The 15723-nt window shown below is 40.5% G+C and overlaps 1 protein-coding gene across 3 annotated transcripts in view; it reads left to right on the top strand.

Annotated features, from left to right (window-relative positions):
- The window catches only part of MEGF10 (multiple EGF like domains 10), a 162665-nt gene that overhangs the window by 76408 nt on the left and 70534 nt on the right, over positions 1–15723 (top strand). For all 3 annotated transcript variants that reach the window (XM_032425049.1, XM_032425050.1, XM_032425048.1), the window contains exon 5: positions 2634–2726. In XM_032425049.1, the coding sequence (XP_032280940.1) occupies positions 2634–2726 (93 nt within the window). The remainder of the gene's footprint in view (positions 1–2633; positions 2727–15723) is intronic.

Raw genomic sequence — 15723 nt, 5'->3', positions numbered from 1 at the left:
TAAACTGGATTTTTCAATTACCATCGCAGGATTTTTGTTTTATCTGTTCCAACTGACTGGACTTCCTGGTGTTCATTTCATAAAACACCAAGTTTGTCCCATCAGGAATCAAACATGAGAGCATTCATATGATTACTCAGCGATCTCAAAAATTTGAAATTTGAGGCGATGGGTGACACTTCTTTTCTTCAACCGCCATAACCAATTTCTGCATTTTCTTTTAAATGCACAGTACCAGACAACGCTTCTTTCATAGTAGAGGCGACTAGTATTGGATCTTTAAAACTCGAGATTTGCAAATGGAGTTTTAAATAGTTTTAGTATCTTGAATGAGGAGAAATTGGTAAATTTGGGTCTGAAGACTGATGTTTGCAATTATGTTGCAAACAGAGATGTCAAGTGAGACAAAGCGCTTTCACATTTACATATTACGGTGGGTGCCAGTGTTGCCGGTAAGGTGGGAGTGTCCTGGGGTGCGCGTGCCACCATAGCACACAGTGTGATCCAGAATATGCCCCCGGCACGGTTAGACCTGAGCTTTTTGTGGCATTTAATGGACCCTTCCATACTCCAGTTATGGTAGTTTGCTGGCTTGTATGTGCATAACTACACTTTAAAGAACAGTACGGAGCTATGACCTTACAAATGAACGGCACATCTACAATATCAAACATGGGCATGGAAATGGGAAGAGACAGTGGACCCTGAGGTTGGCATCTATTGACTTAACCTGGCAGCATGTGTCAGCCTTTGTAGAGCCGGTGTGTTCATATGTTACAAGCTGATCTTACTTTTACTTACAATCCAATATATGATTGTCTGAATCAAGTATTGGGGAGTTGCTAAGCATCTCCTTGGAATGCTAGTGTCAATATCTCTACTCTGGCCCAAGGTCCCAAGTTCACTTGGCCTGGCATCCCTCCGCAGTGGCCTGAGGGCTAAATAATTATCCTGGTGAAGGAAGTGAGCCTTTAGTTCCTTAAGTTTATGGTCACTTTATTCCCTTGTGATATCCTCTACCTGCTTGTTGTAATAATTCTGTATATTTCATTAGAGTATTCCCGGTTAATTCTCAGAATAAAGTCCTAACACCTTAGTTTGGTTTTCAAAGTCTGTATCTTTCCAAAGCTTTTGCTCCCAACATGGCACCCAAGCAGATCTTCTCATTTCCATTTGACTTCTTTCTACCCCTTCTTTTTGCTTTCTTTTCATCTAAAATGCCTTCTCCTATATCTCTGCATGTCTAAATTTTTTTGATAAATACTTTAGAAGTGGTTATTGGTTTGGGTCCAGAAAATATATAATATATAATTATACACACACACACATATATATACACATGTAAATATATATACTATATATGTATATATATCATGGTATGTACACTATATATACAGTATATATACACAATATAAATTATAATCATACAACATTGCTTAAATCACCTAAAATAATATTTAATGACATGGAAAGATTTGTACCATTATATTGAGTGGAAAGGAAAATTGAAAAATATTATGATCCTTTTTTTTTTTTTCCCTTGAGGAGAGAAAAATATAGGGAAATTTTCCTGAAAGGATCTACATAAACAGAAATGTTATGAGTTGATGGAACCAGAGATAGGTTTATTTTGCTTTTTGGTATTTCACATTTAGACAGTAAATCTGTTTTACTATTGTAATAAGGTATGCATTAATAAAACTTATCTGTAAAGCATAGGATACCTTATCCCATCCTTACATAAAATTTTAGAATATCTGAACCCCCAACTATGCCATGTGGTTCTCACAATTACTCATATTTCAAGGTACTTTAAAGAATGTTTAATCAAAGTGAGTGGTGCTAATGTTGAAGGCAATGTTAACATTTAGCACAGTATATATTTGGTGTTCCTTTCTATGGGGCCATGGACCTTTGCTTTAGAAACCCTCAGACGACCCATCCACTCATGTTTGCAATGATAACCCTGACTTCCCTGGGGTGGGTCACACCTGAAGTATTCACTAATGAAAGAGAAATCAGAATTGACTACTTCCTAAAGACCTGGGTGACAGTTTTTGAATACTTTTGTCAATAGAAAAAGAGCGCCTGTTTCTGCTGTGTCATAGTTGTGAATGACATGTGCCCAAAGAAATTTGACTTTTGTTTCCAGTGAAGGTATCATGTGAGGGCAATACCCCTCCATCTACTCTGCCATTTCAGAGTCCTCATATCTTGCTTTGGGTTTGGTTTGGTCCCTGTATCCACATATGCTCCTCCTGAAACAAAAAGTTCAAGTAGTCATTGACAATTGACTCTTGGATAGTCATTGATCTTTTTTTTTTTTTTTTTTTTTAATGTGGGCTGGGCAGTTTTCCTTGAAACTTCTTTCCTAATTTGGCATGAAGTAGAATTAAATAGTAGAAATGAAGGAATTTATTTGGAGATCTCAAAATAAGAAGCGGAATTGTTTGGTCACACAGCAGACCACGAGAGGGCCAAGGAATGGACTGAAGGAAATTATCAAGCATGCATGTTGTTTTTAAGTGATACTTGACACTGGGATGTGAAACAGCTGTGTTGTTGGTTTGTTGTTTGTTTTTTTTTTTTTCTTGTGCCAACTTTCCTTATGTGATTGATTTTCTCTCTGACAGCCCACTGTGCTGATAAATGTGTCCACGGTCGCTGCATTGCTCCAAACACCTGTCAGTGTGAGCCTGGCTGGGGTGGGATCAACTGCTCCAGTGGTAAGTTTCCACCTGCTCTTGTCTGTCTCGGCGCGTTTTTGCTGTACGGGCTCCCTTGTCTGCAGATTATCCTGAACCCCTGGTTTCCCTCTTGTTCCCTATGCAGAATATGGTATGGATTCTGAGTCCAGCTCAGGAATACAGTTTCTTTTAAATCAGTATATGTGTTATATACAGAACTGTTGTTAATTGAGGCTAAAGAAAAGGACTTGGAAAGAAGGAGATTTCAATAATCTGATGCTGATACATCTGTAAATATGAATATGATTTCCAGAGTAGGGTCCAGAATTGAGGTTCCTTAGCTCAGTAAAGCAGTTTTCTGGTTACGTAACTATTCTATCCTAACTGCTGTGTTTACAGGTTCATTTATCTCGCATTCTTCCTTGGTGATTAAAATATATCCACCTGTTGGCTTTAAGTCAGAAGTAAAATTGATATTTTCAATGCTTAACATATTTATTTACCTCTGAATTCTGAGATGCAAGTAATGAGTACTCATTCAGAAAACATGGGGGAGAAATATTGGTAATAACTGAAAATTTATGAACATTTTGGTATTAAATCAAATTGTAATATGGTATATAATTTGTCTCCATTATGTTAGAATTTATATAATTCTAACTGTATTTATACAGTTAGAATATATATATATATATATATATATATATATAATTGTATTTGTACAATTTATAGAATTTATATAATTCTAACATAATGATATTTTGGACTGTAAACAGCTTGCACTTAAAACCTCCTATTCTTTATTAAGAGGATTAAGCAGTGGAATGTCATGTAATACAGTTGCTTTTCTAAATTTCACAGTTAAAACTTTCAGTTTTCTGGCTAACTCATTGCTGCACGTGTAATTGTGGATACTTCCTGTTTCTTTGTACTGCTTTTTTGCTTTGAAAAATGTGAGGGGGAGTCCAAGTGCAACTGAATTCTGATGCATGAAATTTTACATTGAGAGAAAGGAAATCATAGTTTTAAAAAATCAGCAGGATCTCATGACAACACAAATTCGTCCTCATTTCTACTGCACAATTTTCCGCAACTAGTCCAAAGGGATTTCAAGCCAACTAGATAAACCGGCTTTAAGAATTCTTTCTTGCTTATATTTGGAATTGGGGAGATTACTGTGTATCTTGTAAAAACTGCTTGTTTTAAGCTTGTGATCTCTTGGCTGTCCCTAAAACAGCATCTCCAGGGGTAGTCCTTGTGCTGTCCGTGCACAGAACATTCTGTGTGAAAGAGCCTTTTTATTATGTCTTAAACAGGGAGTGTGTGTGTGTGTGTGTGTTTCTGCCCCTGAAAAGCTTCCAATTCCAATGGATAACTGTCTTGCAGGGTTTTGTTTTGCTTCTGCTGGAGATCAGGAGGAGAGTGGGCATTTTGTTCACATGCCACGGAGGCAAAATGTTTGGGATGTGGGATTTGGCTCACAGCCATTTTTCTGGCCCACTGACCTCAAATGCAATGTTGCTTTCATTAACTTTTCCAGCTTAAAAATCAGTTGTGCCTACACATTTTGAAGAAAAATAACATTATTCTATCAACTAGCAGGAATGAAAGGAGTGGATGTATTCTTCGTTTGAAAAGTGAGGTTTGTGCCTAATTCCAGGGCGAGTATGCTGTGGGATAGAATAGTTGCAGTCGTATTCAGAGCTAGTGTCCTAAGGAGCCCACAGCCCGCCTCCAGCTGAGAGATCAGACTGATGAGTGTTTGTGTGAAGAAAACAAAAGGCTACATGAGTTTCAGGCTCTCCAGAACTGATTCAGGCCTTCTAGAAAACAAACTGTTTCTTTATTTTGGACTTTAGGGTTGCTAGAAAATAACTTGTTGCTTGCTTTTGGAGTTTACTGATTTTTTAATGAAGCCTCCAGAATTCTGAGGACACATATTCTTTCCATCCTAGAATATGATATTGATGCAATCTTTAGTCTCTTCTTTACAACTTCTGTTTTGGCTCTATAATGACCAAAAGCGTAAATAAACACTGGTAGATAGCTGAGGGCTTTAAAGATGCTCTGAGAAAAACATTTCTGACCCTTTGTTTAAACACCTGAGCAAATGCTGTTCTGAGCTGGAGCACTCGGTGTGGTTTACCTGGCCTTTGTCTGCAGCACTTCCTCTAATATCACTTGTTAGAAAGTGTGTAATTTAATTATTCTAAGCCAAGTAATTCTTGAAACAAAATGCAGGTTTGAGTAATCTACTAGGTAGCGCAGTTTAAATTAAGACCTCATTTCGGGGGCCTGGGTGGCTCAGTCCATTAAGCATCTGACTCTTGATTTCGGCTCAGGTCATGATCTCAGGGTCTTGGGATCCAGCTAGGCATCAGACTCTACGCTCAGTGGGGAGTCTGCTTGAGATTGTCTCTCTCCCTCTCCCTCTGCCCCTTCCCCCCTCATGTGTACTCTCTCTCTCTCAAATATATAAATCTTTAAAAAAATAAATGACCTCATTTCCAAGGATTCTATTTCCCTGTTCCCTCCCTGTCTGGTTATGGTTATGAATATATTGGATGATGTTTGTTAGGTCCATAGAATGATTGCCTTGATAATCAGACTAGGTGCTTGCATCAGTCAGGGTCCCATCAGGAGACAGAAACCACAATAAATTTTTTTAAGGCAAACCTTTTATTTTGGAACCATTTTAGATTTACAGAAGAGTTGCAAGGATAGCAGAGAGTTACCATGTACCTGCATCCAGTTTTCCCCTTGTTAACATCTTACCATTAGTTTGTCAAATTGAGAAACTGACATTAGTACATTACTATTAATTAAACTTCAGAGTTTGGATTTCATTGTTTTTTCCATTAATGTCCTTTATCTGTTCCAGGATCCAATCCAGGGCACCATATTGCATTTCATTCTCGTGTCTGCCCGGTCTCCCATGGTCTATGACAATTGCCACCTTTGGCTTTCCCTAACCTTGACAATCTTGAGGAGTGCTGGCCAAGTATCCTGTGGACTGTCCCCTGGTCTATGTTTATCTAGTGTTTTTTCTCATGATTAGGCTAGGGTTATGGGTTTTGAAAAGAATACCCCAGAGCTGAAATACCCTGCTCACCACATCATATCAGGGGTATCATAAGGTTCATGTGACATCACTGATGATGTCATCACTTGGTTAAACTTCATCATTTGCTGATGCATAGTGTATACCATGTTTCTCCACATAAAGTTAATATTTTCCCTTTTCCTAGTCTTTCGAAGCAAGTCTAAGTCTAGGCTACCTTCAAGGGTGAAGGGCAGGAATTACATTCATGTCTTTGAGGGGGAGTCCCTATATATGTTCTTTAGAATTCTTCTGTCAGGAAGATTTGTCTTTCTCCCACTTATTCAACCTTTGTGTCAGTATGGACTCTAGATATTTATATGGAATTTTGGTTTATAAGCCAATATTATGTGATTTTGTTGTTCAAATTGTTCCTGCTTTGGAGATTGGGAGTTATTTCAGGTCACTCCTGTGTCCTTTTGACGTGCCCCTATCTTATTTCTGTCTGTTTGGTTTTTGTTTGTTTGTTTTGTTTGTTGAGCACTTCCTTCCTTACTGGTACTATAGGATACTCCAAGGCCATGTTGTATTTTTCTGCCTCAGCCCTTGACTGCTATTGGAATATGGCATTTGGAAAGGAGAATCTTGCCAGGTATGCTCATTGCTCCTGGGACACAGAGTAACTTGGACAAGGAGAGTTGATGAACAGTTATTAACTGTACCAGGGGATTGGAGTAATGAAGACTTGGTTAGTAGAATTCATAGCACTTGGAAGAAGAGAGGAAGAGCAGATTTAAGGAGCAGGCTACTTCCAGGGCTGAGATAGGATGCCCAAAAGGAACCCCGGCTAGGGCTGTGATCCAGACTTCATTAGAGAAGGCACACCACATCTCACTGAACGGCGAGAGGCTGCATAGTACTACTCTAGCAGAACTTGATGAATATCTGCCCTCTGGAACTTGCTAGAAATCTGCCCTATCAGGTGCTTGGGCAATCTCTTCATAGAGAAGCGTCTGATTAGAAGTACTGTGCTACAGAAAAGCCCCAGAGGGTTGCCAGGGGAAGCTGCTGGCTGATGGGTGGCTGCTGGGTACTACTGTTCTGCTTTCCTGGTGCTGAGAAGCTTTCCATGCTACAGGAGCCTGGAGCTGCGATGGAGAAGCTGGTTCTGTTGCAGGAACTGGGCACCATGCAAGATGGAGGTGCTCCGCAGCCGGATGCTGGAGAGGCCCCTCCCTCTGTGCTTGCAGGGCAGGAAGCTGAGGCTGGAGAAGCCACCTGCCCTGTGGCAGTCACTTGGGCTGGCACTGGAACCACCATGGAAAACCTTGCTGCAACTCTGTTGTCTGTTGACCTTTATTTCTGGGCATGGAGTACTTCTTAGAAACCCACAGAGTCTCTTGGCTTTCAGACATAGTTCTCCTTTTTCCTGTTGTGTAGTAGCAGCCCAGTTTCTGCCTGATGATCAGGACCATTCACTCCAGCCAGAAGAGTAACTCCTTTTATTTACATTAAGAGCCTAAAATGAGCACATGGCAATAAATCGTTAACTGTCACACATAGCTATCTCTCTGTTTGTTTTTTTTCTTTCCTAATATACATGGGAGAAAAATGGACTAACAGGTCCCTTCATGTGTACAGGGTTACAAAGACTTCCCTCGGAGATTTGATCTGACCGTTTGCCTTGTCCATGGAGGGACGGATTCCTGTGTTTGATATACAGTCAGTCTTCCTGGGTCTCAATGTATTCTCTGTATAAAAAAACCAGGTGTGTCAGAGGACTGTACAAAGTTTGTTCCCCTGGAGTGCAGTCATGATTTATTTCTCTAAACTCAGACATATTGCTTCTTTTTAAATTTGATTAAATGATTTTTTTAAAAACACACACTCATATTTTACTTTTATTGGCAGCCTAATGCATACCCTAGCCTATATGCCATTAATCTAGCCTACCTCCATCTCTCTCTTCCCTTCTCTTCCCTGCTCTCTCTCTTCCTCCCCCCCATCAATCTCTCCATCCCTCCATCAATCCCCTATTCCTCTTCCTCCTTCAGGGGATGATAAACCACTCGTGGAAGCCAGGCGCTTTGTGTTATTAATCTCGTTAGCCTCCATCGTGGCTGGCATGTGGTTGGAGCGGAATAAATGCTTGTTCCATTTAATTAGATTGAATGAACTGTATGATTCTGTGAAGGTCATTCACATGTTCATGGTGTGAACTTTCACTGAGTGATTACTGGATGCCAGGAACTGTATTGGATGCTGGCGATAAGGAAATGCATAAGGAGCCGTGGCTGGCCTCACAGAGCTCACAGCTTGGAGACAGGTAGACAGAAGTACAAATGTCTCATCCTGAGGAAGAGAACAGTCTCGGCAGAAGAGGTGGTTGGAGAAAGCCAAAAATGGAGCTGGGCATGGGATGAGAATTAGATACAGCAGGAGGAGGAAAGAGTGGCCAGCAGGATGCCAAGAGGTTTCTAGTATCGGGGCGCTAGTGGGCAAAGGCAAGGAGAACTCGAGGGGGTTCATATCTGATGACCTTTCTTCTCTTGGTAAACTGGGAGCAGAGACAGCATGCTGAGCCGAAGGGGGGCAGGAGTTGGGTCATGTTGATGACGACGATGACGGTAATAGTTCTGCTTAGATGAGCCCTTAGTATGTGCCTAACATCACTGTAAGGGTTTGACAGAGGTTACATTTAATACTCCCGGCACACAGTGAGATGGTTGTAAATCTTGATCCGATTTTATTGATGAGGAAAGAGAGGTGCAGAACAATTACATGACTTGCCTGAGTTTCAACATCTACTGAATGGTGGAGACACACCCACATCCCCTTCATAGCCAGTCATTTTAACCACGAAGGTACGGTGCCTCCTGCAATAGGAAAGGAGGTTTGGTGAAAGTGGCCAGGGTCCACGGTCCCGAGGGGGATAAGAGCAGGAGACGGGCTGAGAGCCCCAGACAAATGTTAGAATGACTATCCTGAGAGATATCGAGGGCAGGCTCTCAGAGATGATGAATTTTAAATGGCACCAATTGGGATGGACTCATTTGTAGTTAATTTCCTCATTTGTGCTATGAAGACTGTTGGGCAGATTATATTTGCAATCCCTTTCCACCCTGTGAGTCTATGTGTGGTTTACTCTAGTGGATACATGTATGCAATCCCTGAGACCTTTCTTTGTGTTGGAAACCCTTTAAATCTTCTATATGAGTAGCAGTAACACATTTGTTCTCTCAACCTATATAATCCTGTTTATGATTTTCTAAACGTCTATAAAGAAATGTATTCCTCCTCTGGCTATAGGGCACTTGCAGAATGCAAGGGGGAGTCCTAAATCAACCAGAGCCAGCAAATAGCTTTCAATAACATGTCCTGCAGGCTTTTGACTTTAGTACCAAGTAGAGGCAAACATGGAAATTAATTTTGGTTTAAAAAACTCCAAACTGGGCCTTCTTTAGTCATCAGTAGCATTTCTGGTTAAATGTACTTGGAGGGAGTAAAAATATGCCTGGGAGGCAAGACAAGTTGAAACGTTTTCAGGTACAACATTAGAACACTGATAACCTTTTATATAAAGCAGGCACGCTGTGCAGCACCGAGTAAGTAATAAGACTTTGCCTGCGGGATATTCCAATCGGGGAATCCATTTGAAGGATATTACAAGCCAGAAATCATAAGACACAAAAAGCTGACTTATTCCCTGGCAAGGTCTGCTGTAAATCTCTATTGACTGGACACAATAGTCGGATCGATGGTGTCTGGCAAGAGAAGACACTCAGAACCCAGTCCTCACAGCGAGTCATTAACATACCCATCGCGCTGTCAGAATTACTTGAGAAATCAGGTTGATGAAGCAGCAAGAATAAGAGTAAAATCATTTGGGGTCCCTGGCGTGGGGGTGGGCAGGGCATTGATGATAGGTGGGAAGGACTGAGCTGGGGATGGTTCATCACACCTGCCTGAAGGCAATTTCACTGATGGACTGCCCAAATATTTTGATAGAGGTCGCAAACACAAGCTGCTGATGTTGCCTTTCTGAAGGAGTCTGAAATCCGGGCTGTGCTTGGTTTCTCTCTGGAGGGCCAGGGAACCTTCTCCACCGGCTTCCTCCAAAAGCCAGGCTGGAACTGAATTGCAAGGGTCCTGGCTGCAATCCTTTCTGTGCTCTTCTTGGGTCTCACTGGGTCTCATTGTCCTCCTGCTTCAGTAAGGATAAGAGTATCTAACTTCATATGCTCATGAGGATCATGAAGTGCTCAGCATCGTGCCTGGCTCAGTAAATGGTCCTTCCTTGCAGTTCCTTGTGTGACAAACGTGGCTTCCCCCAGACTTCTTCAAATCAGTGTGGTGTTTGGACCGGACAGTGGATGGAAAGGCTCATCGTGGACATCTTGTCTAGTCCTGGGGGCCACCCCCTTCCTTAGCAGAAGCCTCCCTCTGTCCACAGTTGCTTGGCAGGAGGCTCCCCAGACAGAGCCCTGGTGTAGTTTTCTGCATTATTCCCAACCCCCGACCCGGGATGTCCTTCCCAGATGGATTCGTGTCTGGTTTATGTTGCTTCTGCCACAGCGAGAACACTGTCGACGTTTCGGTTCCTCGCGCCTGTCAGTTCTCGGGCAGTGGCTGCAAGCACCAGGCTGGGCTGTCACGTCATTAACTCTGTTCCACATCATTTATTCATTTGTCTGCTTTTCCTTTTTCTTTTGTCACTGCGTGTAATATCCGCCTGCATCTATTTATCAGAAAATCTTGGTTCAACCTCAAAATAGAACAAAATCTAAGCTTTTTTCATCGTCTCTGCTGCTCCCTCTCCAAGCCCCATCACAACTCGCTTTTAGTCCGTGATCACAAGAGTCTCCTTGCTGCTACATCTCACTGGACCCCACTGGGATCCGTTCTCTGCAGTGAGACCAGAGGGACCTTCGAAAACTGTAAATACTGCTCCCTTTTCTGAACCCCCCAGTATTTCCCATGATAGAATAATCTCCAAAGCCCTTTTTGACTTGTCCTGACCTATCTCCCTGATCCCTGTCATCCCACTCCTGTTCTGGGTATCACACTGCCCAACTTCCACCTTCCTCTCATGGGACATGTTGGTTTCATTTCCGTCTTTGCACTTTATCTTTCTGCAGCCTGGAATACTCTTCTCCCTAGATCTTGGCATGGCTGGCTTCTCTAGGTCACTCAAGTCTCAGCTTAACCACCACCACCATGAGAGGTTCTTGCTCTAAGCTTTATATATAAAGAGTATTCTCCATTATTCTGGATTGCATTTCTTTTTTAAGTTCTTTTTGGCACTATATGAAAATATTTTGGTTTTTTTCTTTTGCTTTTGCTCTGTCTTTCCTTCTAGGATGTAGGCCCCATAAAATTTTGTCTGTGCTTTTTTTTTTTTTTTTCCCCACTGCTCTCTAGCTGATTTATTCACTTAAAGTCCAGCGTGGTGCTGGGCACACCATAATGCTCAATACATATTTGTGGAAGGAAAGAATGAAGACATCAATGTTTCAGGAACAGTTGTGGATATAAAAAGGAGACATGAGAGATGAATAAGACTCTGCCTCTTTGTTCAAGGAGCTTTCAGTTGAACAGAGGGGTTGGAAGTATGTGCACAAACATAGAAGGAAAGTATCCAGAGAAGTTGAGCAAGTAGTCATAGATTTTCTAGAGAAAGGGTATGCCCTAAAGTCTTTCCTTCAGTGGCCTTGAGGTAGCTCAGTCTCATGTGGCTCCTTGATTGACCTTAGCTATGTGTACTGGGGGCCTGTTCTTCCTTGGTGACTTAGCACAAGATTCTTCATCCATAAATGGGCAGCTGCAATGAAATTGTTAGAAGTCAGGTGACCTATGTTAGATAGGGTTTTCCATGAACAATGAGGAAATGTGGATGTGGGAGCTCCTTACCCTCAAGACAGGGAAAGGTATAGTAATAAAATTCAAGGTTACTGTAGAAGGATCAAGCTTCTGACATGGTGGCCCCAAGACTAAGAAAGGTGTTTGAAAGTCAACCCTCATTTGAATGGGGAATGCTTAATGGTTCTGCCATCTGAACTTCTACATATTCCTTCTCAAGGTGGAAATTTTATATGACAATGTAGAACTTAGCTGTTAAATTAGTATCAAAGTGGAGTATGAGCAGTAAGAAATTAGGCAAAGAAATTCAGACTACGAATTATTCCAAATCACATAGCAACCATTTTCTGACAGCAAAAATGTATTTCCTGGCTGTTCTGCTTAGAGTGAAATAATGATATGTATTAGGTGGTCCTGGAGGCTCATTTGTTATCTGACCTGTAAAATGCCTGATTTTAGTAGAGCTACAGACATTTCATCATATGTTGTTAACTGGATGAAATTAAGTGGGATGGTATATTGTATAGTCCGGTATCTTTCATGATTATATCTGATTTCTTATGTTTGTGATTGTATCAGAGAATTTTTTAAAACACTTGAAAGTTTCTTCAGGGCACACAAGAAAAAGGGCTAATCACAGTTTTTCCTTCTTCGGTCAAAATATCTTTTAATTTGTTAACAACCTCAGCGATTTTTATTATTATTTTTTTCTTCTTTCAAAGATTTTATTTATTTGAGAGAGAGAGAGTAGGAGCAGGGGGAGGGGCAGAGGGAGAAGCAGGCTCCCCACTGAGCAGAGAGCCTGACGTGGGGCTCATTCCCAGGACCCTGGGATCCTGACATGAGCTGAAGTCAGATGCTTAACCAACTGAGCCACCCAGGTATCTGAAAAACCTCAGTGATTTTTAAAATTTCAAACCCCTATTTGTACCTGTATACTGGAGCAAATTAATCATGTTTGCCATGTATAAAACTAAAAAAGTGTAGAAAGTAATAAAATGATAAAGACTATTCCAATAGGGTGAGGTTGCAAGAGCCTAGCTCTTGGACCATAAATGAGGGGATCATCTTAAAATTCCGTGAAAACCTAATGTTTCAACTCACTACTGTTACAAAGAACTAGTGGAAGTAACTGCCAAAGTTTAAATTTTAATGGAACTGATTTGAACTGGATGTTGGTATATAACTGTGAAGTTTTGTTCATTAAAGAAAAGCAGCCACTTAAAAAAAAGAACCTTATGTTATAAAATTAATATTATATAAATCAGATTTATCCATGTTATAAATCAGTGCTTAAAATAAGTAGATCACATCAAAGTTAAAAACTTCAAGACAGAAGATATCGTAAGTCAAATTAAAAGAGAAACAAGAATGGGAAAAGATTTTTGCAATATATAAAACAAATGATTAGTATATAGAATTCATAAAGAATTTCCATACATCAATAAGAAAAAAAAAACCCTCAACTTTAGAATAGGCAAAGGATGCAGTAAAATAATTTAGAGGCAAGGAAACCTGATTGACTGATAAGCATATGAGAATATACTTCTCTTTGTAATAATCAGTGACATGCATACTGAATGAACAAGATGTCATTTTTTGCCATCACACCGGCAAAAGTGAAGAACTCTGACAATCCCATGTATTGGCAAGGATGTGAAAGGAAGATTCCATACACTGCTCTCATGAGGGTAAATTGGCAGAGTAACATCAGAGAGCAATTTGCCTGTCTCTAGAGTAAAATTTTAATTTGCATATACCATGTGATCCAGTAATTTTTCTTCTACTTCTTTATAATTTGTCCATATACCTTGCAGAAACCTTTGCTTTCAGGTACTGGGGGATATATTCTTTGCATCTTTGTACAAGTGGAAATTTGGCAACAACTGAAAATGGCCACGAATAAGGGAAAAGATAAATTTATTAGAGACTGTTAATAGAGGAATGCTGTGTAGCCATTCATGCCTATAAATTGATACACAGTATTCCACTATATTAGCAGATGTAGCAATAGTAATAGATCTCAATATCATAATATTGGGTGGAAAAGCAAGATGCACAGTGATATACACATTTTATGTTAAACTAATGAATACGTAAAATGATACAGTGTATTATTTCTGGATACACACTGGCTAGAAGGATGCACATTAAAATCATGACGGTGGTTACCTCTGAGGAAGGAGTAAGGGAAAGAGCTGGGAGCCAGGCACAAGAAGACAAAGGGGACTTATCTGGCAGGTTTTATTTCTTGCATCAAATGATGAAGCAATGGTGATGCAGTGTTCACAACAGTTAATTCTAAGTTGTGTGTACATGGGCCTTCGTTATGGTATTACTTGTAGTCTCCTATAGTTAAAAAAAACTTTTTTTCAGGAAACCTGTATTCAATTTTTCAGACCATCCAAGTAGGCATGGAGGGTTTGGGGGCCTAGTTTCTTTACTGTGGGATTTTAAGCAAACATTTAAGGCTTCCTCCCTTTGGCCCCCCACGTCCAGAATGAAGATAATTAGTTGCACAGTGGTGGTCCCGAGTACTTAGCCTGCGATGCTCACCTGAAGCCACACCTCGCCTTCTCCCCGTCCCTTCTCTCCTCTGCCCAAAGGTGTAGCGCACTTAACAGAGACCCTCTGTGTCCCTCGAGCATCCTGTGTACTGCAACACTTAGCACGGTGCTTTGTGATGCGTCTCACCGTGGACCAGTCTCTCCTGGGAGAGAAAGAAATCTGGCTGTAGATCAAGTGAGGCAGGAGCAAGTAAGTAGTATATGCTCAACAAACTGAACTTAGTAACCATAGAATGCTTAATACATTCTTAATGAAAAAATACATGAGCCAAAGAACGAAAACATGACAAGACTTGATAAAGCAAGACACCCCGCAGTGGCTCCCGGTTCTTATTATTCTTTTGACGTCAGTGAATAAATGTAATCCCCCTAAATCCTTTACTTAATCTCAGCCTACAATGTATATCCTTGAGACTTTCCCGCCCTGTGAATAGGGTCATCAGTAGGCTCTCATCGAGAGACATCAACATTTATATTTAGACACATTAAAGAATAAACATTTCACGCCCTTTTTTCTGCTTCATAATTTGAGATAAGCATACGCTGAGGTTCTAAAATGACATTTCATGCTTTGAAAATTCATTTAACAAACATTTTTTTTTTTTAAAGAAGAATAAAGGTTTTCTCTCAGCCACTGAATAATATTACTATCAACAGTGCTGGGTGGTTGTCCACAGTGACCGCTGGCACTCTGTCAACTCTCCAGTGGGGTTTTTGACATGTGAAGGACATGAGGTTTTAGTGCTTTCAGAGGATCTGGAAAATACATTTTTATTGTTCTTCTTCATGGATGGAGAAGCTTTACAAAGTTGTTTTATTTTTAAAGCACTTGATGTTTTGAATGAGCGTCTTTTCTTCTACATTAACAAAGGGAATGACACACCAACGCCTTGTTAGCCTGAGGCGCAAGGAATGAAATCGCAGGGAGATAAAAGACCCTGAGGGCACCAAAGCTTAGGAAGAAAGGGTGTATATTTCAAGAAGAGCCATGTTTTTCTATCCTTTGAGACTGTGGAAGATTATTTTGGTCCCTTCTGAAAGATACTCATTCTGTAGAGAGATTTTCCTGAAAGTGACTTACTTATGCTTTGTCTGTACATTAGAATATGAAGGGCTGAATTTCCATCCCTATTAATTTCTTTCATGGTCCCAAATTTTCCTATGTTTAAAGCCAATGGCGAACGTTACAGCAAAACGGCACATAAAAATCTATTTTCAAGTCAGTGTGGCTGACTGCTGTATCCTAACAGGTACTTGACATTTAAATGTTAAGGACACTTAAAGAGTCTTAGTTACTTCGAACAGCAACCCTGGTGAGGGTAGTTATGTATTATAAGCTGACATCACTTTCCCTCTGATAAAGCTGAGTTCCAAGATTCAGTGCTATCCTGCTGTAAGTGTTTGGTAGAGATGTATCCGCAAGCTTCTGGAACCCCATGTAATTCTAGAGTTTGACTCCTCAGATGCTAGAGATATTAAACCAAGACTAACAAAACCAAAATAAAATGACAACCAAACACGGACTGCTCATTTCATCTAGGATTTCTTTAGACCTAACACAAGTACAACA

This window comes from Phoca vitulina, unplaced genomic scaffold, assembly GCF_004348235.1.
Source record: "Phoca vitulina isolate PV1807 unplaced genomic scaffold, GSC_HSeal_1.0 scaffold32, whole genome shotgun sequence".
NCBI lineage: Eukaryota > Metazoa > Chordata > Mammalia > Carnivora > Phocidae > Phoca > Phoca vitulina.
This window is presented reverse-complemented; position numbering and strand designations above follow the sequence as displayed.